This window comes from Elephas maximus, chromosome 4 (genome assembly GCF_024166365.1).
Source record: "Elephas maximus indicus isolate mEleMax1 chromosome 4, mEleMax1 primary haplotype, whole genome shotgun sequence".
In the NCBI taxonomy this organism is placed as follows: Eukaryota; Metazoa; Chordata; class Mammalia; order Proboscidea; family Elephantidae; genus Elephas; species Elephas maximus.
The window spans coordinates 73,135,823-73,162,126 of record NC_064822.1 but is presented as its reverse complement, the minus strand read 5'-3'; the positions used below and the strand labels follow the sequence as shown (position 1 = coordinate 73,162,126).

The window sequence follows — 26,304 nt, the reverse complement described above, 5'->3', positions numbered from 1 at the left end:
AAGAATGAACACAATACAATTCTATTAATGCAAATTCAAAAATGGGCAGATTTAGAAAAGTGTTTACTATTGTTTTGAGATTCATACATAGGCAATAAAACAATAGAGAAGCAGGAAATGAGTAACACAAAATTTAGCATAGTGGTTATTACTGGTAGGGAGGGAAAGAGAGGAGATTAGAGACTTCTGAGGCACTGCTAATGTTTTGGAGGTGGGAGATAGGTTTTATTTTTCCTTAAACTGTGCATATACATCTTTATTCCTTCATCTTATATCATTAATTTTAAAAACTAAAGATGAATTACAAACTGAAAAAAAAAATTATAATTTACATAAAAGACAAAGTGCTAATCTCCCTAATATTTAAAGAATTTCTGATAGTCAATAAGGACAACTTTTTTTGGTTTTTTAAGTAGAAATATGGACAAAGCATATGAACAATTTACAAAAAAGAAATTTGAAGGTTCTTAAACAGATGCACAACTTTGCATATAACAAAAGAAAAGCAAATATAATTACAATGAGATACAATTTTTCACCTATCAGACTGAAAATAAACCAAATGTTTACTGTGTTTTTGAGCTGTAAGTGTATAATTAACACTTGTGAGGACAGTTTGGCAATATCCATCAAAATCACTTCTAGGAATTTATACCACACATAGACTTGCACACACACAGAGTGATGTGTCTAAGATTAATTACTGTAGCATTGTTTATAATAACAAAAGCTTAGAAGCCACCTAAAAGTCAATCAACAACATAGTGGTTAAAGATATTATAATGCAGCCACACATTGGAATACGTTTAAAAGAATAAGGAAGCTTTTTACATCCAAAATGGAAAAATCCTCAGGATATTAAATAAAAGATACTAAGAAAAAAACAAGCCTGTTGCTGTTGAGTCAATTCCAACTCACAGCGACCCTATAGGACATAGTAGAATTGGCCCACAGGGTTTCCAAGGAGTGCCTAGTGGATTCGAACTGCCAGCTTTTTGGTTAGCAGCCGTAGCTCTTAAAAGATATTAAGAGGAAAAAATCAAGGTGAAGAACAGTGCATGTACTAGACTGCCATCATGGGTGGTCGTTTGTGTAAAAAAATTGTATTTACAAAGCATTTAAAAAAAAACTCAAGGTATCCACAAGAAACCAATAAGAAGGGTAAATAGGGATGGGACAGGAACTGAGCTAATGGAGGAGAGGAGTAGAAGACAGACTTTTCACTATAGACTTGTAGTGTAAACACCACACATCTGTTTAGGTTTAAAAACAAAGAGTTTTATTATGGCAAAGAAATCCTTCTGCAAAACAGGGAGATGCAGTGCTGGGAGAAATCCAATAGTGTGTTCTCGGTTGGTGGGGGGGGGGGGGACACGAAAACAGCAAGATACACTAAAACAATTTTGATTGGTTAATATATACAAAGCTGTAGGTGGCAACACCTCAGTTGACCATTCTGGCAGGTGTTGACATCTTTTGCAAGGATGGCTGTAGATGATACAGAAAAGCCCTAACTTTGTATTATTATTCTAAATTTTAAGGGGAGTTAGGTCCCCCTTGGGTTTAGGCTGAACAAGTTACAAAAAAAAAACAAGGCTTCATAAGCACCTAGGCACAGGCCAGAAAAACATTTTTCAAGATAGGGTGAAGGGAGCTTTATCCGAGAACTGGGATAGTAAGTAGGGTCATGTGTTTCACACCTGTATAAATCTTGAATTGTCTCTTTTTAACGTTGGCCATTTCTAACCACAAATGCTTCCTCTAGCGGAGTATGGAGGCAAAAACACTTAAAATTATAAGTTGCATTGTATGACAAAGAAGAACTCCAAGATGGATTTGCTTAGGACAAGAAAGGATTGGGCTCAGACCTTAGCTAGAAGTGCCAGTCACACCAAGGGTTTTAGCTTTGAAATGCTCTTTGTCACTTCCCACCTTTTGATCAAGAATTCCTCTAGGAACTCAATGATCACACTTAAGGGTATTTTTCTTCTGCATGGACTTTGTCTTTGGGTTGGAATTATTGCCTTATTATTTGTACGACCTCATCTTCAGGGTGAGTTGGTCTCATGTTGCCCACAAAGGAGTAATCCATCTTCTGCAAAGGTTAAAAATGGTGGCTGCTTACCTTGTAAGTCATTTAAGACCCTGGGCAGTATCAGGTGAATGACAAGGCTCTAACACCATCAGACGGCTAACTGGGTACCATTGCAGGCACTTTTGTCAGTCATTGACTTAGTTTGTTATTTGTAAGTTCTTAAGACTCTAGGTTAAGGGAGGCTGGGCATTATTTCACCATGCTATTGTTTAAATACTATGCTTCAATAATCTTGTTATTATGGGTACATGAGTAGAGCAAGGCCAAATTGAAAGGAACAACTTGATAGACTGAACACTCAACCAAGGTGTGAGGTCAGATTTTCTTGAATAATAACAACAAGAAATAAAGCAATCTGATTTTTAGTTAGAGTTATAGAGTATAGCCAAAAGAGTATTTTTTGGATATTATTTTTTTAAATATTAGAGGAAGAATTAGAGAGGAATGGAAGATTTAATACTGAGTTGAATTGGTGCCATCAGTTACTGATTGGACCATTTTTATGAAAGCATTGTCTTTCTATGTGATTATGGAAACTATATAAATATAGTAATATTGGTCTTCATGTCTATTTGTGTTTATAGACAGGTGTGATAAACTTAAACAAAATAGATTATTATATTCTATTTATGAGATATCTAAGTAGCATTTATTGAGAGCATGAAATAAAACTATTAAAAATATAAACTAGGAGTATAACAAACGTTAGAGTAAAAGAAAACTTTATCTACTTGTACAAAAGGAAAGCTTTACTAAGGTATAAATCTTAGTTGATTAAACAAAACTGTTTCTAATATAAGTATTAAGCAAAATGTAATAACTTTTATAAAACTGTTTAAGTAAATGCTATTAAATATATAAAGTTATTTTAAATAGAAAATAGCCAAAACATTAAAATGAAACTCCAAAAATAAGAGATGATATTATAATAATATAATAAGCCAATGAGGAAGAGAATGATTTTAAATTTGAAGCAAATTGCAAAAATATCAACTGTAATCTTTACTAGTCCTAATTGATCAAACACAGTGATCTCAAAGCAAAAAGAATTATTACTATTAAAATAAAATTGTACAATAGAGTAGTTGAATAATTGACACTAAAACTATTGTAATAATGAAAAGAAAATCAACAAAGTCAGTTTAAGTAACTTTCACCTAGATGAGTAAGACCAAAAAGCTTGGAATTACTAAGGAATGATTCTAAACTTATAAACTAGAACCATCTCGAGTAGTAAGAATAAACAGAGTGAAACAAACTCAAAAGTCTGCATTACTTCAGCTTCTAAATAATGAACTTTAATGAGCTAAAATATGACAAAAGTCTATTAAGTATGTAAAGTAAAAGCTGGGCTATTTTAAATGTAATGAGAATTAGGTAGACAGTAATGAATTTAATAGCTTGCATTAAAAGCAAGGTACTAAAACAAGGGATAATACTATAACACAATTAAAAAAAAAAACCAAACCTGTTGCCATCGAGTTGATTCTGACTCATAGCGACCCTATAGACCCTATTATTTTTCTAGTAGCTATATTACATTATGAATATAATTATGAGTATAATGTAATACAGCTACTAGAAATATAATAGCCACTGAGGTATACAAAATGGCAACACAGACCTTCTGGAATTAAAACATGAGTGGCATTAAAGGTAAGGGGCATAGATTTGCAGGGAAAGAACATTATATTAAAACTGGGAACAGTATTTGAAAACTGGTGTCCACTTATACTAAAAAGTATGACCAAAATAACTAAAAAACCAGTTCTAAGTATTTCTGCTCTTAAATTCTTTACCATTCTATGAGATTAAGTCAATAGAACTAGATTATTTTGAGGACAATAAGAATTAAATGAAGAGTAATTAGTTTTAAAGTTAACTACATGATGTGAATGGTGTGATACAGAATACTGATAAGTATAAAGATGAAAATAAGAAAATACAGTTCAAAGATTTCAGCTGTTTTCATAAGAAAAGTATACAGGCCTGGTCCAGAAATCTTGGGGAATGTAAGCTGTCTCCTCAGGTGCCGTCTAGTACTTGTCCAGGAAAGAAATGTTTGAATTTCAGCCCAAGTCTCTTAGTTGACTGGAGGGTCAGTTAGACACTTGAATTTTAGTTTTTAATGTTTTGATAGGCTGGCAAATCCAAAAAGATTCATCTTTTTCAATAAGCACTGTCTCCAGACTAAATTAGGAGGTAATTTAGATATACTTGGCTTTTCAGTTTCAAATGCTTTTTTGACCTGTGAAGAATATTTTTTTTTAAGTAAAATTAAGCATGGCTGTTACAGCATTTTATAATAATGCAGTAAACTTCAAAAGGAAAGCTATTTATAAAATCAGTTAAGAAAAGAACAAGACTGTTAAGATTCTGCATCAGCAATCAGTTTCAGTAATGACATAGGTGCTTTTTGTACAGTAGTAAGGACATTGAGGGCCATTCAGTTTTGAAGAACTATTTCTGTCATCATAGTTATTTTATCATTCATTATTTCAGTAATACATTCTCTTTTAATTTTAGGAGCTTCTGTAGTTAACATCATAGAACAGTGAACATCAGTAACATTCTTATATAAACTTTACAGTAATCTTTTAGTTTACCCAATCCTGTGTAGTTAATTTGGTTTCATGTAGTCCTGGATCAGTAGTAGTCCAAAATTTTTGTTAATTTTTAAAATCCAGATTTAGTCCAAAGATTTCTATATTTGAAATACAATCTTTTGCATAAGCTTGATATGGGTTCAGTTTCGTTGCAATATTTTGTTAAGTAGTGAAGTAAAACCTGTGTGTGGATGACAAGTTAAAGTGTTCATGGTCAGCTTATGACAATATTTCTTAAAACACATATAGAAGCAATGTAAAACAAAAGGAAAAAAACGTGAAACAGAAGAAAATACCATTAGACTAATTATTATCTTTGTTTCTTAAAGAGGTTTAAATATAACTTATAACAGTTTTCATACGACACTACATTATTATATGCTCATACATTTGAAAAGTAATAAAATTTTATGGGTGATGATGTTAATTCCCCAGTTAAACTATAGGACTAAGTTAATAATTAAAATTATGTAACATATTTCATATAACATAATAGTTTTTTTTAATTTAGTAGTTTTTTTTTGTAAAACAGAAACAAATCTTTTGTGACCTTTTTATGAAATCTTAATGACTCTTAGAAATTAAAACATTAAATTAAACTTGTTACTTTTTTTATGGAATTTCAAAGTTGTTAGGGGTTTATAATAAGTTACTAAGAAATGACGTTTGTTTAACAGTGAGAACTCAACTCTTGGTTATTTGACATTCAGGATCTTAAAATTTTTTATAAATTAAGCCATTAAACTTACAGTTGTACTAAATGAGAGTTTTGACAATATTAAATTCTTTTTAAATAAACTCTTTAAATTTTTGTCTCTATTATATATTCTTTATACCTACCTACTCATTGTCATCGAGTCAATTCCAACTCATAGTGACCCTATAGGACAGGGTAGAACTGCCCCATAGGGTTTCCAAGGAGCAGCTGGTGGATTTGAACTGCCAACCTTTCAGTTGGCAGCGATTGCTCTTGACCAATGTGCCACATTTTAAGTGACAATGAATATACTTATTGCTAGATTTATATATAGAGAGAGAGAGAGAACCTTCTTCTGTGACATGAAAAGTAAAAAGCTTATAAGCTTTAAGTATACTGAATGTCTATTAATTTTAAGATCAATAAATTATCCAAAAGCTTTAGAAATCAGTCTAAGCTTATATATTATATTGAAGTAAGTTTATTTAAATCGTTTATATTTTTATTCAAACCTTTATTATTTATCTTATTTGCCTGATAAGCAGCTTAGTCTTTTTTTCTTTTTTGTAATAATTACAGTCTTAAATAAAACATACCTTATATAATATCTAGCTTAAGTTACTTGGAAAAGTTTTACTTTTAAGGTTGACATAAAAATTTTGTTAGGCTAGGATTTTCATTTGAGACTCATTAATTTTAGCTGTTTAATCTGTATAAGTACTTACTTATTATTAAACAAATTAGAATAATACCATCTGGAGGTGAGAAATTATTATTTTTTTCTTTTACATGTTATAGAATCCTGTGAAGAAGTAATAATTTAAAAGTCCTGTTGTACCAAATGAATAATTTATCTTTTTGGTGCTCTTTTTTAAATGGACCACTTTACGTTATTGAAAGTTTAATTTATGGCTTTCTGAGACAAGATGAAACTTACATATCACACTTAAACAAACAAAACAAAAAAGCTATACCACATGTATTGTTAAAAAGTTAAGAAGAACTTTAGACACTATAAACTACAAAAGGAACTGTTTGAACCATTTCAGGGTTGCCATTTTCTCTGATATCTCTTCATGAAAAATCCTGGAAACAAACAATAGTTTTCTAATTTTTTTTTAATTTATATAAGCATTCGGAAAACATTACTTGAAAGTTTTGATTCAAAAAGAGTTACAATTTTTTTCTTCTTCTATACAACTTAAAGCCAGCAAAACAAGACAGGAAACTTGAAAAAGAGAAATAGAAAAAACCACATGAAATTTTATATTCAACATCACATAAGAAAAACATATGGGGAACGCAGTTTCTTTAAAGTGATTACAGAGATTTTTAATTACTTCACATTTGAACGTGAACCCCAAGTTAGTATCCCAGTAAGAAGGGAAATCCAGGCTTTTTTATGAAAAGCATGTGAAAAGATTTTTGTGCACTTAGAAAATTGAAAGTAACTTTCCAGCTGTTTCCAGCTATAGAAGCAGAAGTCACAACTTTTGAGCAGTTTAAAAATGAAAATGATTAGCAGCCGTAAATTAGCTCTATTCACACAGACTTTAGTTCTAAAGGCTCAGCTTCCAAAACCTCAAGGGCTAGTTTTGAAAATCTCAAATTCTAGCCTTGAAGGCTCGGCTTCTGAAAATTCAGCTGCTGGAAACTCATCAGGTTGTACACACAGTGAACTAAAAGCAAAGGAGACAGAGGAGTAACAGGTGCTTGAGATTTTAATCTTTTAGGGAGGCAATTTTAGTGTCCTGTTGTTTCAGATGCCTCCTGGTACAGAAACTCTTATTTACTGCAAAAATAGAAAAAATAGATTAGACATGTCGAAAGTTTTCCATATGGGTGGTTTATCTTGGTCTTCATACTGGGCATTTGTCTTTTCCTCTTTTTTTCTCTCTTAAAAATAGAATAGGTATACATGTGAATTTTAACCTGTTTCAGAATGTTTAAAGACTAGAAAACACACTAAAAGAGTACAGAAGGGCCAATGTCTGACTCCAAGTTGCCCTTTGAGTAACAGTACCATAATGTTTGCTTATGGATTGTGCAGAAGTCCCTGAAGGGCATTCTTCACTCTTGAATTTGTTATTCCCCATCTTCCTGTTAACTGAAAGTGTGCACTAAAGTCAGAATCAAAATGTGTCCAAACTTGGACTTGCAGGCAGAAATGCTTAACCCAAGCCTACAAGTGAACAAACAGTTTTTGCCAAAGTGCCCAGACCAGCAAGCAGAAACATTTAACCTGAACTTAGAGGTGGACAAACTATTCTGACCAAAGTGCCTGGACTTGCAGATGGAAACACTCAACCCAAACCTGGAAGTAGACAATCAATTTCCTCTAATGGTGTCCCAGTGGAGGGCAGAGAATTACTCTTGATTGTTGTCTTGCAATCAAAGGCACCCAAACTTTTGAGTGGAGAACTTAGACCCAGACTTGCAAGCAGACCAAGACTCAAGGAGTAGAGTTACCTCTGTCAGAACCAGAACAGGGAGAAAAGGGAAAACAAATTCAGGCTAAATTAAGATTGGAAGTGAGCAAATACTAATGAAAATAAGCTAATAAGAATAAAAGTGCACCAGTAATAAAACTCAGAGGCCTCAGTTCAAGGATGCAGCGGTTCTATCCAAGAGGTACTCACCCAGATGGTCCCCAAAGGTCCGTGGAAAAAGGAGAGTCTGATTGACTCAGCTGGATCCAGAGCCCATTTTCACAGTTTTGGCGGGGGGTGGGGGAGGGTGTCAGAGGGAGTTGCCTATGGATCCCACTTCTGACACCAAATGTTGTAGTATAAACACCATACTTCTGTTGAGGTTTAAAAACAAAGAGTTTTATTACGGCAAAGAAAGTGTTCTGCAAAATGGGGAGATACAATGCTCAGAGAAATCCAACAGTGTGTTCCAGGGGGTGGGGGGCAATGTAATACAAAGACTTACAAAGGAAAAAAACTGCAAACGGCACAATACAGCTAAAACAATTTTGATTTGTCAATATATACAAAACTGTAGGTGGCAATGCCTTGGTTGACCATTCTGGCAATGTGTTGACATCTTTTGCACGGATGGCTTTAGATGATACAGAAAAGCCCTAGCTTAGTAATATTAGTTTATTCTAATTATAAGTTTTAAGGAGGTTAAGTCCCCCTTGCGTTTCAGCTGAACAAGATTAAAAAAAAAAAAAAAATACAAGGCTTTGTAAGGACCTAAGCACAGGCCAGAAAAACATTTTTCAAGGGAGGGTGAAGGTGGCTTTTTCTGAGAACTGGCATAATAGGCAGAGTCACATGTTTCACACCTGTATAGTTCTTGAATTATCTTTTTTTTTTTTTTTTTTAACATCAGCCATTTCTAACAGCAAGCACTTCCTCTAGCAGAATAGGGAAGTAAAAACACTTAACATGACAAGTGGCATTGTATGACAGAGAACTCCAAGATGGAGTCACTTAGGACAAGAAAGGATTAGGCTCAGACCTTAGCTAGAAGTCCCAGTCATACCAAGGGTTTTAGTTTTGCAAAGCTCTTCATCAGACTTCATAATCTTTTTAATTTCAAAACATGAATGTATCACTTATTTTTTTTAAAGGAGGGCAAAAAGAATATATAAATAACTAATTGGGTTAATTTTATTTATTTGTTTTGGTTAAAACATCATTGTTTGTCTTCCCACCCACTCTTCCCAAGAATTAACTTTTTAGAGTTAATAGAGGCCTAGTCCTGGTCTACTCTTGTGGATTGAGTATTAAATTTTTACTCTTGCTGGAGCAGTGCTGTCTAGTTAACAAAAAGTTCGCATTCAAGTGTAAGTCTGATAATTGCTTTAGGTTAATGCTATCAAGTCAGTTCATCCTACATTAAACACACAACCAAAATAAAAAACGTCTTAGTTGAATATTTTTCCTGTAAATCAATGGTTCTCAGCTGGGGGTAATTCCCCCTCACCCAGGGGATATTTGGCAATGTCTGGACATATTGCTTGTTGTCAAAACTGGGGAATGCTACTGATATCTAATAAGTACAGGCCAGGGTTGCTGCTAAATATCTTACAGCCCCACCACACCCCCCCCAACAAAGATTATCCAGTGCAAATGTCAATAGCACTGATATTAAGAAACTCTGCTGTAGAGGAATGTAAACAGAAGGCTCAGTTTGTTTTGCTGTCAAAAGAAACACTCCCAAAACCTGTGTATACGGAAACATGCTAAAACATCTCTTATGAACTATAAAAAGGAATAAAAAATTATTTTATAAGCTACAATAAAGTCTAGTATATTGGTTACATTAGGGACTTTTCCAAGGAATAATTTAATGGATCCTTAGCCAGGGGAAAAATAGAAAATGACATCTGACTGTCACAAATTGATGTTAAGTGCAGTCCTTGTCCTCTCCCAGCCCCTGACCTTTTTCCAGATTCAGTTCCTGAATGCTGTTGGAGATCTGTTGGATCTGATTCCCTCATTCTTTCTCACAAAAAGCAGTAACCTGAAGTTTATACACAGACCGGAAATGGGACATTGCTCTGCTCTCATTAAGGTAAACTATACAAAACAACCCCTCTTTCTCCCTCTTTCTGGTCACACAGACTCTTTCTGTATGTTACCCAAATTGTGGCAAAATCTTATCACCCCTACCTATAGCTGTTTGCCAGCTCCTGGGTTCCTATATCACAGAAGTTCAAAACTAGAAGGAACTTCAATGGAGGGAATTGGAAGTACATGAGGTCATCTCTGTTTGTTCTACCATTTCTTTCATGCTTGATGCACCTGCCATTTCCTGAATTTTAAAAGGATGGAGTCTATCTGTTTTGTGTACATTAAAGGTTAATGTTGGACTCCTTGGCCACATTTTCCAGTAATAAATATAGCAATAGTCACTTGGGTTTTAAGCAAAGAGTTGCAGAAAAATTCCTGAATTGACACAACCCCTGTATGCTTTCTACACTTAAAATTGTAGTCAGTTATCTATATGCCTCTGTGTTATTCACTGTTATTCTGGTCATAGGTTCTTCCTGGATTTGAGAATATCTTTTTTGCTCACTCAAGTTGGTACACGTATGCAGCCATGCTGAGGATATATAAACACTGGAATTTCAACATCAAAGATAAAGACACCAGCAGTAAACGTCTCTCTTTCAGCAGTTACCCAGGTAAATGAATTTAGAGGGACATCAGAGTACACCTGAGTACTTTGAGTACACTATAGAATAAAATGGTGATTCAGAGCAATAGGAGAGAAAGAAGAAATGTTTAGTGGTTAGTATACCTTAATGAAAATTCTTATTTTTAGACTTCCTCTTGAAGAAATATAGCTTTAATACTTTTATTTAATAGAAATGATATAATCTGGGTTAATAGAGTTGCCAAGTAGAAGACACTTTGTAAGTGTAAATGATACTTCTAAATTCACATCACAAATGCCAACTATTTATTAAGTGCAAGGCACTCTTCTAGGCTCTGCAGTGGAAGCGAAGAAGAGGAAGAGACAGTTCCTGCTCTCAGTAGCTCCCAGAGGGACTGCATTCTGTTTCTCTTATTCATTGCAATATCCATAGCACTTAGCCTAGTGTGTGGCACCTAGTACTTAATATAATACAATTCTGCTGAATGAATGAATGAATATGTAAGCCTGTAAACCTTACAGTACAGTCAGAAGGATGAGATATGTACAATACAAATAAGAATAATAATATTACTGCATACTGTGTATACTACAAAAGAAGTATTTCAAATGTTGTGTTAAAAAGAGGAAGAACTTACCTCTGATTATTGGGGAAAGGAAAGAGAAGGTTGTCATTTGAGATGGACCATGAATAATAGCTAGAAAATCAACAGGTAGAGATGGATGGGGAGGGCTGTCTCTGTAGAGCAGGGATTGCAAACTCCTATGTCCAAAGGAGACAGGCAGGTGATGTAAATGAATAAAGGGGCTGGTATAAGAAAGGAAACCCTGGTGGTGTAGTGGTTAAGAGCTATGACTGTTAACCAAAAGGTTGGTAGTTCGAATCCACCAGGTGCTCCTTGGAAACCCTATGGGACAGTTCTACCCTGTCCTATAGGGTCACTATGAGTCGAAATCGACTCAAAAGCAACAGGTTTTTGGTTGTTTTTCTTTTTTGGTATAAGAAAATATAAAATGGAAACAATTGTAGCAAACAGGGGACCCATGGAGAAGAGGCCAACTACCCCACTCCCACTGATTATTGTCATCCAGGAATACGGAAATCAGTGTTTCCAGATCTTCTAACTTAAGAGAAGATAGAAATAAGGATTTTTTAAAAAATAAAACCCACTCTGAAAACCAAATAGAGTATGTCTGCTAATTGTAATTGGCTCCTTGCTTTTGGTTTTGCAAAGTTTCCAGGAAATGTCATGAGCAAAGGCAAGGGGAGAATGTTTACAAAACATCTAGTCCAACAAGAAGGCAGCGTGAATTCTTCTGACCTTTTATTCCAAACCCATAACTTATGGAGTGGTTATACCAACCGTCTGTCCTATCTATCTAACTTCGACAGAGTATCATTGCCCCATCTGAGTGTTGACACAAGGGTATAACACAATAGTTTTCTGTCCTTATAATCTGGTCCTTCCTTTGGAGCTGCTTTGTTTTCCTCTTTGTCTTAGTTTACTTAATTATTTTAGGATCAAGGAAGACTCCTCTATTTGAGTCCTTTGATTCTTTTATGTTCAGTTAGACTGAAATTTAAGGATAGCAAGAGACTGAGACATGTCAAATGTTCTTACTCTTCCTCTTATTTACTATAAAATGCAACGTTTGGACATTGCTTACACTGCTTTGAAATCTTAGTGGAATATGGCAGACTGAACAGTCCTGGACCCCAGAGCTAATGAAAACCTGGAAGGATTTTCCTAAGAATCTTAGGACCCTGTTAACATTTGCATATATACCCTTCCAGAACAGATAGATACATAGGTACATGGATAAAAATTTTAAGAGCAGTTGAAACTAAGAGAGAACAAAAGACATTTTTTGCCCCAAGGTGTTTCTATGGGAGTCAGTGAAGCAGGGTGATCCTTATCTTTTTGTAACTGGCTTTGTTCTCAACCCCAAGCAAACAAAAAGTCATGTAAAATCACATTAGTATTATGAAGAGCTGTTTGATTAAGGTATCAGCAACATTGGATTCATCCAACAGCTGTGGGTCTAAGTTTTGCTAGGAAGTCCATGCCATGTGAGCTGTTGAGCCCAGAACAAAGCTGAATGGATTGTTTCTTTTTCTCTGATGGAGAGGGTGTCATGGTAGGTTGAGTGGGTTAGGAGTGTGGTGTAATTTTTTTATCAGAGAAGGCAGGGCCTGGAGGCACCTTCTGACCTGGACAAGGATACTTAAAAATTCCTGACTCAGAATATACAGATCAAGTTACAAAGAAACGTTCTTGACTTGGGTTGAGGCACATGTTGAACAACGATAACTGGGATGGTACAGGTACCATCATACTAAAGATATAGATAACTCTGAAGATTTCATATGCATTTATCCACACTCATGGCCCTCCCACCAAATCATATAAGTGACTATCAAGATGATTGCCATGAAAAGCACTAAAGCTTCAAGACACAATGACTTTTTTCCCCCTAAGATTCTGAAGAAGGAAAAAGGTATAGCTTAGGCATCTGCTAAACTGTTCTTCAACATACAAAGTCCAGCGGTTTTACTTGTTTTTCTTATTTATAAAATGACTCCGATATAATGCTTACTTCATAAAGTTCTAAAAAATTTATAATTTATTTATTTGTCAACAAATACTTGTTAAGCACCTACTGTGTTCTAGACAAAGGAGTTATGATGGCAAGCAGGATTGACAGTCCCCACTCCTATCGAATTTGCATTTGGTGAGAAATAGTGACCAATAAAAAGCAGTAACAATACAGGGTGATTGTGTGATAATACAGCAGGCTAGTCTGGGAGTATTCCGGATAGCTTCTAAGAGGAAGTAAAATTTAAATTGAGGCACAAAAGCAAGTATAAATTAGCCAGGCCAACAGAGATAAAGGGGGTGGTAGAATGTTCCAGGTGGAGCAAACCGTGGGCGTGAAGGCCTGTAGACAAGAGAAAGCATGGAGAAGGCCGGTAAGTGCAAATAAAGGGCAATGCAAGACCATTAAAAAGACAAGTGTGAATAACATGATTAGATTTGCATTTTAGAGTTACCTGATCCATGAGAGAGAGAGGATGGAAGGAGCTGTGAAGAGAACATTTAGAAGCTGGTGCAATAATCTAGATGATTTGGACAGTGTAGCTAGTCAATGTATGGATAGAAGATTGATATTCATCTTCAAGAAGAAAAAAAAAAGTCAAAAAATGACTGCTGAATTACCGTAGCACATCATGACTTTCTATGAGATCTTGTCCTAGCCAGAAGTCTTGAGTGATCATTACCTAACGAGAATGACAGAAGGGCACTCCCAAAACTGTACTGCAGCGTGGGAGAATAGCAATACCATAGCAATTCTTCACACTACATTCATCAATGTTACGAAGGATTTGCTGCCTCCAGCACACCCAGATTTACCTGAGCCTACCTCACCCTCTGCATTTACGAGTGCCCCAGCTGAGTCCATAAAAAACGAGTTAATATTGTCAAGGGAACAGATTAATTTAATAACACCCATCCTAATCTGGAAAGGATTTAAAATGACTTGGTTGTTAAACAAGTTCAGTTTTTTCTCAGTTTGTTGTAAAAATGAGTGTGGAAATTTCTCTCACCCTTGGGGAAGCCACTTCACCTGAAGAGACTAACATAAAATGTCCTGAGAAAGCGAAAACTACACCAAAGTATACCAGGTGCTGATAATCTCAGTACCACTCTTAGGCCAAGGCAAGTGAGGCCCCAGCTTTGGAGTGCTTTCCTCAAAACCTTTTAAGTGCCTCTCCAGTGCCCTGAGACCAACCACGATGGCAGACCAGGGTGCCCTGGCCCTAGACTGTGCCTTATGCATGTCCTGGTTTCAGAAAGCTCCTTTCTAGAAATTTTCTAAATCTCCTTCCAGTCCCTGGGACCAGCAGGGCTGGCAGAGATGGATCCGGGCAGGGCTCTCTGACCCCTGGCCCCACATCTCCTTTTCCAGGAGCTATTCCCCTCTACCCTGACCCCGAGTGGGGTCATTAGGATGCCACGAGGCACTCTCATGTTTATGGGGACTCCTGAATAAGGGGCGGGGGGGAGGGGAATCATGATGCACACACAGACCTTTCCGCTGGCCCTTGCAGCATGTATTTTGCTAGATGCTGCATGATTGGGCTGCCAGAATGGTGGTAACATGATACTTTTGACAGCCTCTCACATCAAACACAGCATGTGTTCAGAGCTCCAGGCAGCCAACAGTCTGTCATTTACTCTTGGGCTTAAGCACGTATGTGAGCTCCTGTGTTGACTTTCACCTGTCTATGTTCTGACTACAGAGCTACCTCCTATCTATAGACTCTGAGAGCGGCAGGGTGGAGACAAGTGAACTTTACCATGTGTGCCCCTGCTGCTGGCCCCTCTGGCGGACACCTTACACCCCTGCAGGGTCTGCATAACATGTGAGGCAGTCCTCCAGGGAGGGCTTGGCCTGTCTTCTCTGGAGGCTCTTGAGAACCTTGTGCCTCAACACAAACAGACCTTTGCAATAGCTCTTTTATTTATTTATTTATTTATTGTGCTTTAAGTGAAAGTTTACAAGTCAGTCGCTCATACAAAAACTTACACACACCTTGCTATGTACTCCTAGCTCCTCTCCCCTTAATGAGACAGTGCACTCCTCCTCTCCACCCTGTATTACCCGTGTCCATTCAACCAGCTCCTGTTGCCCTCTGCCTTCTCATCTCACCTTCAGGCAGGAGCTGCCCACATAGTCTTGTGTGTCTACTTGATAATAGCTCTTACGCTGAACACATATTCCTTGTAAAGTTTAGACTGTGCTGGCTCTGCCCACAGGTTTCTCACCTATTCTGCTCACTGGTGGTGGTGTGTGGATGGCAGGAGTATAATCAGCATGGGAAGAGATTTCATTCTGGTAATGCCTAAGGAGTCCACGAGAAGACATGGCTGGAAAATATGTTGATCTATGTTTATACTATAAAATCTCAAATGTAACTTTAAGGACCAGAAAACAAATTATCATTCATATATTTTCTTAACAACATACAATTGTAAGGCCTGCATTTGTGGTCATTATCAACACAGCATAGTAACAATCTTTGAGAGAGTCACTTGGAAGCTGGTATCCATAGGTGGCATGATGGATGTTGCAGTTGTTAAGTAAGTGGTATTAGGGAACTATAATACAAATGGTTTCAAAAAGTCATGGCTTTGTGAGTAGTAAGTGTTGCTAGCTTTTTCTCATGGTGCGAAGTATAAAATTAGCCAGAAACAATGCATTTGATACAAAGAACACAAAAAGATGGTATGCAGGTATTATAAAGACTCTTCACATGTACTGATTGTTTAAGAAACAAATTGTCTTCTTTGATAAGTCATTATACCTTGCATGAGCCCATGAATTTGATAAGATACTTTTGAATCAAATTGTTTATATAGGCAGACCAAACCAAAAACCAAACCAGTTGCTGCCGAGTCGATTTCAACTCATGGTGACCCCATTTGTTGCAGAGTAGAGCTGAACTCCACAGGGTTTCTAAGTCTGTGACCTCTCAGAAGCAGATCACAATACCTGTCTTCTACAATAGGCAGAGGTCCTACAAAAGGTAGTTTGCCTAAGTGCCTGGAAACCCTAAGGAGTGTGGCCCTGGTTGCCCTTGTTTTGGAAGCTTTCCATTACCCACAAGAAGGGTTTTGAAAAACCATGGTCTGTTTTGCCTTACGATTGATAAGGCTAAGGAAGATAAAAGCCCTACATGAGCCTTTCCCAGGATGCTATACACAGCCAAACATTAATTTTGGCAATGCGAGGCAAGAACCAAAGAAGTAAGACATACAGAGAAATCATATAGGGAATGACTACATTGAAAAGGTAGCCAATATCACTGCATGATGACCTCAGCTCCAAGTAAGGACTTCAGAAATTTTGGACTCCTATCTGAGTCGGAATCGACTCGACGGCAGTGGGTTTGGATCCACAGGAATGAGACATGTCTACCAGTTTTTGGTGTTCTCACAGAAATCCCTTAGAGAGAGGACAGTCCTAGGGAAGATTAAGACCAGCACATCTTATATATTGTTCCAAGCAGTTGGCTGGCACTTCACAAAACAGCATAAACAGAAATTAAATGAAAAAAATGATTCACTGACAGTCCAACCTTCCAACCTTCCAACCTTCATTTTCTATGGCTGTTTGTTCCCTTCTGATCTCTGACCATATATTAAGGTAATTTCTATGTGGTTGTAATCATAGTATGGTCAGTATTTTATATTCTCATTTTTTCACAAAAGCATGTTTTATGTAACCTCACAGTTTTCCTCATTATTATAAACAATATCATACTGTTTAAAGATATCATAATGTAGCCACTTAGGTTATTTCAACCTTTTGCTTTTAGAAATAAAGTTGTAAATATCTTCCTTTTATTTTTGGTTCCCTTTCATTCATTTGGATTACTTCATTGGGATAAAATTCCAACAATGGACTTAACCAAGCCCATGGGTATGGTAGGCAGAATAATGGCCCCCAAAGATGTCCACATCCTAATCCTTGGAACACATGAATATGCTAATGTACATGGCAAAGGGGAATTAAGGTATCAGACAGAATTAATGTTGCTAACGGGGAGATTATGCTGGATTATTCGTGTGAGCCCAGTATAATCACAAGAGTTCTTTGTTGTAGAAGAGGGAGTGTCAGAAAAACGGCAGCATGAGGACTTGGTCCGACATTATTGGCTTTGAAGATAGAAGAGAGCCATAAGCCAAGGAATGAGGGCAGCTTCTAGAAGCTGGAAAAGACAAGGAAACAGATTCTCCCCTAGAGCCTCCAAAAAGAGACACAGCCCCGCTAACACCTTGATTTTAGCCCAGTGAGACTTCTAATTTACAGAATTGTAAGATAATAAATTTGTGTTGTCTTAAGTCACTAAATTTGTTATAGCAGCAATAGAAAAATAATGCAATGGGTATAAACATTTTTAAGGTATAATTTATAGACAATATAATTCACTGATACATGTGTATAGTTCAATGAGTTTGGGGGAATGTAGAGTCTTGTAATGATCACCAAAATCAAGACATAAAACATTTCCATGATCTCCAAAAGAGCTCTCATGACCCTTGCCCCTACTTCCAGTCTCGGGCAACCATCTGTATGCTGTCTGTCTCGATAATTTTGCATTTTCTACAATTTCAAATAAGTTTAATCATACAGTATACAGGGGTGTTTTTTGGTCTGGTATCTTTAATTTAGTATGATGCTTTGAGATCATTTATTTTGCTGTATGTATCGGTAATTTGTTCCATTTTTATTGCTGAGTAGAATTCTATTGTACCGACATTCCACAATTTGTCTGTTCACCAGTTGATGGACATTTGGATTGTTCCCAATTTGGGACTATTATAAACAACGCTGCTGCTAGGAGTCACATACAAGTTTCTGTATGGATGCGTGCTTTCATTTCTCTTGGGTAGATTATTTTATTTTTTTTTTTTTTAGATACCTAGGAGTGAAATTGCCAGTGCATATAAAACTGCTAGACTGCCGAAGTGACTCCACCATTTTGTATTCCCACTAGCAATATAGTTCCACATCCTCACCAACACTTGACAATATTAGTCTTTTTAATTTGAGCCATCCTAGTAGGTGTATAGTGGTAGCTCCATGTTAACTCATGATATTAAGCATCTTTTCATGTGCTTGATGGCCGTTCATATATCTTCTTTTTAAAAAATATTGAGTTGCATTTCTTCCTATTATTTAGTTTTTAGCATTCTTCATTCTTTTTTTTTTTCACTCCATTAGATCCAAAAGATTTTATAATCTGATTAATTCCCTCTAGAAGTAGATATACTATATCAATTCATTTGCTCAATTTTTTTTTTTTATTGTACTTTTGGTGAAAGTTTATAGCTCAATTTAGTCTCTCATAGAAAATTTTTATACACATATACTTTTTTTTTATTGTCATGTTACCCTAGCTGCAATCCCTACAATATGATAGCACATTCCCTCTCTACACATCGAGTTTCCTGTGTCCATTCAACCAGTTCCGGTCCCTTCCCGCCTTCTCATCTTGCCTCCAGAGAGGAGCGCCTGTTTGGTCTCAGATATCTGCTTGAACTAAGAAGCACACTCTTCACGAGTATTATTTTATGTTTTGTTGTCTAGTCTACTCTTTGTCTGAAGAGTAGTCTTTGGGAATGGTTTTAGTTCTGGGTTAACATAGCTACCAGGGGTCACGGCCTAGGAGATTCCTCCAGTCTCAGACCTTTAAGCCAGTCTTTTTATGTGAATTTGAGTTCTGTTCCACGTGTTTCTCTCACTCATTCAGGTACTCCCTGTTGTGTTCCCTGTCAAGGCAGTCTTGGTGGTAGCCAGGCACCATTTAGTTCTGCTGGTCTCAGACTGAGGGAGTCTCTGGTTTATGTGGCCCTTTTGTCTCTTGGGCTAATATTTTCCTTGTGTCTTTGGTGTTCTTCATTTTCCTTTGCTCCAAGTGGGTTGGGACAAATTGATGTATCTTAGATGGCCACTCAGAAGCTTTTAAGACCCCAGATGCCACTCACCAAAGTGGAATATAGAACATTTTCTTAATAAACTTTGTTATGCCAATTGACCTAGATGTTCCTCAAAACCATGGTCCAGAGACAATGCTATTTTGTCCCTCAAAGTATTTGCTTGTGTTCAGGAAATGTCTTACCTTTTGGTTTAATTCAGTTGTGCTGACTTCCCCTGTATTGTGTGTTATCCTTCCCTTCACCCAAGATGATTCTGGTCTACTACCTAGTTAGTGAATTCCCCTCTTCCTCCCTCCCCACCCTCGTAGCCATCAAAGAATGTTTTCTTCTGTGCTTAAACCTTTTCTTGAGTTTTTATAATAGTGGTCTCATACAATATTTGTCCTTTTGCAACTGACTAATTTCACTCAGCATAATGCCCTCCTGATTCATCCATGTTATGAGATGTTTCGAGGATTCTTTATTGTTCTTCATCATTGCATAATATTCCATTGTGTGTATGTTCCATAATTTTTTTATCCATTCATCTGTTGATGAGCACCTAGGTTGTTTCCATCTTTTTGCTCTTGTGAACAGTGCTGCAATGAACATAGCTGTGCATATATCTATTCATGTGATGGCTCTTATTTCTCTAGGATATATTGCAAGGATGGGTTTGTTGGATCCTATGGTACTTCTATTTCTAGCTTTTTAAGGAAGTGCCAAATTGATTTCCAAATAGCATTCTTTTTAAATCCTAGATACAAGTCCTTTGTCAGGTACATATTTTGCAAGTATTTTCTCCCAGACTGTGGTTTGCCTGTTTATTTTCTTAACGGTTCCTATTGAAGTCTTTAATTTTGATGAAATGCAATTTATAAGTTTTTTTCTTTTATACTTCATGCTTTTTGTTCCTATCCAAGAAATGTTTGTCTAAATATTTTTACAAATATTTTCTTCCAAAAGTTTTATAGTTTTAGCTCTTATGTTAAGTCTATAATCAATTTTGAGTTAATTTTTGTGTGTGGTGTGAGATAAGTGTCAAGGCTTCTTTTTTCAGTTAGGGATATCCAATTGTTCCAGTACCATTAGTTAAAAGACTATCCTTTCCTCATTGAATTACCTTGTCACCTTCGTTGAGAATCATTTGAGCATATAGGCATGGGTCTATTTCAGAACTTCTTTATTCTGTTCCATTGAGCTCTATGTCTATCCTATGATGTTGTTGTTAGGTGCCGTTGAGTCGGTTCTGACTTATAGTGACCCTATAGGACAGAGTACAACTGCCCCATAGGGTTTCCAAGGAGCAGCTGGTGGATTTGAACTGCTGACATTTTGGTTAGCAGCCAAGTTCTTAACCACTGTACCACCAGGGCTCCATCCTATGATAATACCACTCAATGTTGTACTGGAGCCGGCTCGTACCAGCTTATGATAGCAGACTACTAAATATTTAAGAATTAGCAAATTGGTTGTTAAATTGTTGATAGCTTAAAAATCAGCTGTGGTGGGAGTGTTTGTATCACAGAAATCAACAACTTCTACAAATCAGCCCTGCCCTCTTTTTCTGAAAGATGGTTTACCAAAAAAACATTCTGATTGTTATAGCGTTACAGTATATTTTGAAATCAGGCAGTATCTGTCTTCCAAGTTTGTTTTTATTTGTTTGACTATTTTGAATTTCCATATAAATTTTAGGGTCTCCTTATCAATTTCTATAAAATAGTCTACTGGAAATATGATTTCAATTGCATTAATTCTATAAATCAGTTCAGAGAAACATGTCAACAATATTGTTTCTTCCAACCCATGAAATAGTGTATCTCTGTATTTATTTATGTCTTCTTTAATTTCAGCAATGTTTTGTAGTTTTCAGAGTAAAAGTCTGGCATATTTTTTGTTAAATTTAGTCCTACATAATTTCTAATGCCATTGTAATTGGAATTTTTTTATTCCTTTTTCCAATTGTTCATTGCTTGTACATATATATATATACATTGTGCACATATCTATATAATATACAATATAATTCCGACTCATAGCGACCCTATAGGACAGAGTATGTATGTCTTGCTACATAACAAATTGCCCCAAAACTTAGTGGCTTAAAACAAGGATTATTATTTGGGATCTCATGGTTTCTGTAGTTCACGAATTTGCATAGGGCTTAGTGGGGATGACTTATTTCTACTCCACTATACCTGGGGCCTCATCTGGAAGACTCAAACGCTTGAGGGGCTGAGATCTCTGAAAGCTTAACTGAAGCTGGAGGATATACCTCCATGGTGGCTTATTCACGTGTTTGGCAAGTTACTGCTGGCAAATTGGTTCCTCTCCACTTGGGCCTCTCCACAGGGCTGCTTGAGTGATCTCACAACAAGGTGATTTGCTTCCCCCAAAGCAAGTGATCCCAAAGAACAAGGCTGCAAATGGAATGCCTGTTATGACCTGGTCTCAGAAGTCATACACTGTCACTTCTGCCACATTCTATTAATTAGAAGCAAGTTTCTGTCACTAACCCGCATTTAAGAAAAGGGAATTAGAATCTACCCTTTAAAGGAAAAAAATCAAAGAATTTGTGGAAATTTTAAAACCACAACAATATAGATATATTATTTTTATATTTACATTAAAAAATTTATTGAGGTAAAATTCACATAAAATAAAATTCACCATTTTAAATGAATAATTCAGTGGCATTTAAAAAAAAAACCATTGCTGTTGAATCAATTCTGACTTATAATGACTTTACAATATAGAAATATAATTTTTATATTTACATTAAAATTTTATTGAGGTAAAATTCATGCAAAATAAAATTAATCATCTTAAAATGAACAACCTAAAAAACCAAAACCCAAACCTGTTGCCTTTGAGTGGATTCCAATTCATAGCGACTCTATAGGACAAAGTAGAACTGCCTGATAGGGTTTCCAAGGCTTTACGAGAGCAGATTGCCACATCTTTCATCACCGAGTGGCTGGTGGGTTCAAACTGCTGATCTTTCTGTTGGCAGCAAGCATTTAACCACTGCACTATCAGGTCTCCTTCAGTGGCATTTAGTACATTCAAAATATAGCCTAGAGGAACAAAATCAATGAAGCATATATATAAATATACAGAGAGAGATTTATTTCAAGGAAATGGCTCACACAGTTGTAAAGGTTGGAAGTTCCAAATCCCTGGGTCAGGCATTAGGCTGGACTCACATAGCTGCAGGGGCTGATGAACCCAAAATCAGCAGGTCAGATAGAAGGCTGCTGGCTCACATCTCAAGAACCAGCGGTCAGAGGATGAAGAGTTGGATGCAGGACTGAAAGAGGGCATGCCAGAGCATCCATAAATATTGGATGCGGGCCACATTCCCAAGGAAACTCCCCTTTCAATTGATTAGCTGCTCACATCAGATCACAAAATGGAGGGTGATTACATAATATCTGCCAAACCACTGAGAATCATGGCCTAGCCAAGTTGACACATAACCTTAACCATCATACCACCTATATCTATCCACTTCCAAAATATTTCCATCACTCTGAAATTTTACTAAAATCCTATACAAGTAGTTTCTCCCCACTCTTCCTTCCCTCCAGCCCCTTGGCAACCACCAATCCGAGTTTGGTCTCTGTGGGTTTATCTCTTCTGGATATTCCTTATAAACATGTGGCCTTTTGTATCTGGATATTTCACTTAGCATAATATTTTCAAGGTCCATCCATGTTGTAGCATGTATCAGAATTTAATTTCTCTTTATGGCTGAAGAGTATTCTATTGTATGCATATACAACGTTTTGTTTATCCATTCATATGTTGCCATCAACGTTTAGGTTGTTTCCACCTTTTTGCCACTGTCAATAACGCTGTAGTAAACATTGGGGCACAAGTATCTGAATCCCTGTTTTCAATTCTTTGGAGAATTGAGGAGTCATATAGTAATTCTCGAGCCCTGATGGTTCAGTGGTTAAGAGCTCAGGCTGTTAACCAAAAGGTCAGTAGTTCAAATCCACCAGCCACTATTTGGAAACCCTATGGGGCAGTTCTACTCCATCTTATAGGGTCACTATGAGTCAGAATTGACTCAACGGCCACGGGTTTGGTTTGGTTTTATGGTAATTCTATGTTTAACTTTTTGCGAAACCTCTAAACTGTTTTTCATAGCAACTGAACCATTTTACCTTCCCACCTGCAATAGATGAGGGTTCTAATATCTTCACATGTTCACCAACATTCGTTATTTTCCTTTTTATTATAGCCATCCTGATGGGTGTAAAGTGATATCACATTGTGGCTTTGTTTTGCATTACCTCTAATGACTAATGATATTGAACATCTTTTCATGTGCTTTTTGAACATTTGTTTATCTCCTTTGGAGAAACATCTACTTAAGTCATTTGCCCATTTTTAAACTGGGTCATTTATGTTTTTATTATTGAGTTCTAACAATACAGTAGCCCTGGCGGCATAGTGATTAAGAGCTCAGCTGCTTGCCAAAAGGTTTGCAGTTCAAATCCACCAGCTGCTCCTTAGAAACCCTATAGGGCAGTTCTACTCTCTCCTCTAGGGTCGCTATTAGAATCAACTTGATGGCAACGAGTTTGATTTTTGGTTTTAACAATACAAGTCTAATTAAATATATGACTAGCAAATATTTTTTTCTCATTGTGTGCTTTGCCTTTTTTCTTTACTGTCCTTTGACATGCAAAGTTTTCAATTTTGATGAAGTCCAATTTTTCTATTCTGTCTTTTGTTGTTCATGCTTTTGGTGTCATATCTAAGAACCTCTTGCCAAAGCCAAGGTCACAAAGATTTACGTCTATGTTTTCTTCTTGTAAGAGTTTTATGGTGTTAGCTCCTATACTTAGGTTGTTGATCCATTTTGAGTTAATTTTTTGCATATGGCATGAGGTAGAAACACAACTTCATTCTTTTACACTTGGACATCAGTTGTCCCAGCACTACTTGTTGAAGAGAGTGCTTTTTCCTCCTCCAAGGTCTTGACACGCTTATCAAAAATAGATTTACTATAGCAGTTACCATGGTAATTACAATTAACATTCTAAATTTATTACAGTCTAGTTTGTATTAAAACCAATTTAGCTTTGATAGCATTCAAAAACTTTGCTCCTATAGAGCTCTGTCCCCTCCCCCTTCATGTTATTGTTGTCACAAATAACATCTTTATACATTGCATGTCCAATAAAACAGATTTATCATTATTTTTATGCATATATCTTTTAAATCATGTATGACATTAAAAGTGGAGTGTCTGTTTCTTTGTACACCTTGTGATTTTTTGTTGTTGTTCAGAACAGGATATCATAATGTGGTAACTTTGGAAATCAGAGTCTCCTCCTTCCCCAGGGTTTGCTGAGGTTACCCACTTGTTCCAACCATTTCTGCTTGTTTTTCAATATTTCTATGAAAGGACACGTACTTGAAGCTGCCTACTGTGCAATTTTGCTGGCATCCTATGTATATACTTGCTTTATTGTGAGGCTTTTCAAAATTCATTTTTCAGCTCTAGTAGCTTTTTGTTAGATTCCTAGCTGTTCTGTGACACCGTAGTGAGATATCTGTCAACTCAAGCCAGTATGGCTACAGTTTCCCACAACAAGAGTTGGGAAGAGGGAGTTGGTAAATACACTCAAGCAAGGAAGACATGTACTCACATTTTTACAACCTTGTAAGAGAGTTCAGTTCCTCCTTGCCTATGGTCAATTTCTAGTGCCTTCAAATAGTTGTTTTTAATAATCTTATACAGTATAATTTTTATCTGTGGAAGAAATTACCTGATTTCTTCATGCTGCATTATTTGAATACTCATCTTTGGTATGAATTTTTTTGCCTATTAATATATGTTAACCAAATCTTTCCATAGTACCAAAAAGCATCACAAGAGTTCCTTTTAGAAGCCTCCTTGACTTTCAGGCTGAGTAAGCCAACCCTCCTTAGAGAATCCCTAGTATCCTGTGCACAATTTCTTCAGAGCCTCTATCCCATTTTTCTGTTGGTCTATACACTAAACTGTAAACTTCTAGAGAACAAGTACCATGTTTCATTCAGATCTGTGTCCTCAGAGCCAGCATAGAGCCTCACACATTGTAATCAGTTGTAGAAAAAATGCATATGGAAGGAAGGAAGGATAGAGATCAGGACAAAAGTTAAAAAGAAAAGAGAAGAGAAAAGGAAACGAAGGAGGCAGGCAGATAAATTATGGGTAACTCACTTCGATGTGGAACATAGTGAGAACTGCAAGAGAGAAAGAGACGAAAATAATGTGAGAGGTGAGGATGAGGGCTGCCTAAGAGATCGTAGTCTGTATCATAATCTAATTGTCTTCTATTCTTGGTGATCTCCTTTTTTGCCCTTGATTTGAGAACAGGACTCCAAGATGCTCAGGAATTGTTAGCAAGGCACCTGAGATGGAAACCTGTGTATTCAGCATAGGAGTTATACCTTGGAGCTAACTTTTTGTAGCCTCCTTGATTACAAATAACATACGAATAAAACCTGACAAGTTTTATAGGAATTAGGGAGCACTTGAGTTTTAAGTAACTATAAACTTTTTTTTAAGTATATTTTGTTGTGGTTTTTGTTATTGAAGTCGAAAGGAAAAAAAATATTTTTGTTTTGTTCCTACTATGTGCTAGGAACTGTCAGTGACATAATGTTAAACATTTGAAATGTTCTCTGTCTAATTTTCAAAAGAACCTGACAAGGAGGGTATTTTATCAAATAAAGAAACAGATTCAGAGAAGTTAAGTAGCTTGCTGAAGCTCACACAGTTCGGGGGTTGGTGACTGGGTTCAAATGCAATATATATGACTATAAATATCCATTTTTCTCCAGAAATGATTCAGCTTGCGTTTAAGTTAAATGGTTAAAACTAAAAGAGCCATGAGCTCAAAGGCCCTCCTCGTATGCCAGGTGGTAGTTGGGTGGAGCTCTTATGTGAGAACAAAGGCTGGAACCTATCCAAAGTACTTTTAATTGAAGATTCCAGTAATCATGAACCCTATGAGGCTGAGATTTCAAGCTTAATTATCTCTAAGTGTCGCTCTTTGGAATGCGCTTAGTGTGTTTCACCAAGTATGTGTGTGTCCTACATTGCATGGGGTCCGGATATCCCATAAGCTCCCACACACATATATACATACCCTTGAAACTTGAATGTTCCTCAGAATTTCCTTGACAGCTTGCTAAAAATGCAGATTATAAAATGAAAATTCTAAAATGCCACCCATCTAAAGCACAGAAATTCTGATCCAGTTGATCTGGGCTGTGGCATTGTAACAAGAAGCCTATGTG

The 26,304-nt window shown here is 36.5% G+C and overlaps 1 protein-coding gene across 2 annotated transcripts in view; it reads left to right on the top strand.

The window, feature by feature from the left end:
• PLBD1 (phospholipase B domain containing 1) overlaps nt 1-26,304 on the top strand; it is a 75,055-nt gene that overhangs the window by 32,551 nt on the left and 16,200 nt on the right. For both annotated transcript variants that reach the window (XR_007517132.1, XM_049882533.1), the window contains exons 5-6: nt 9,785-9,925; nt 10,394-10,538. Coding sequence is in view for 1 of the 2 variants with exons in the window: in XM_049882533.1 (XP_049738490.1) it covers nt 9,785-9,925; nt 10,394-10,538 (286 nt within the window). In the remaining variant the exon portion in view is untranslated. The remainder of the gene's footprint in view (nt 1-9,784; nt 9,926-10,393; nt 10,539-26,304) is intronic.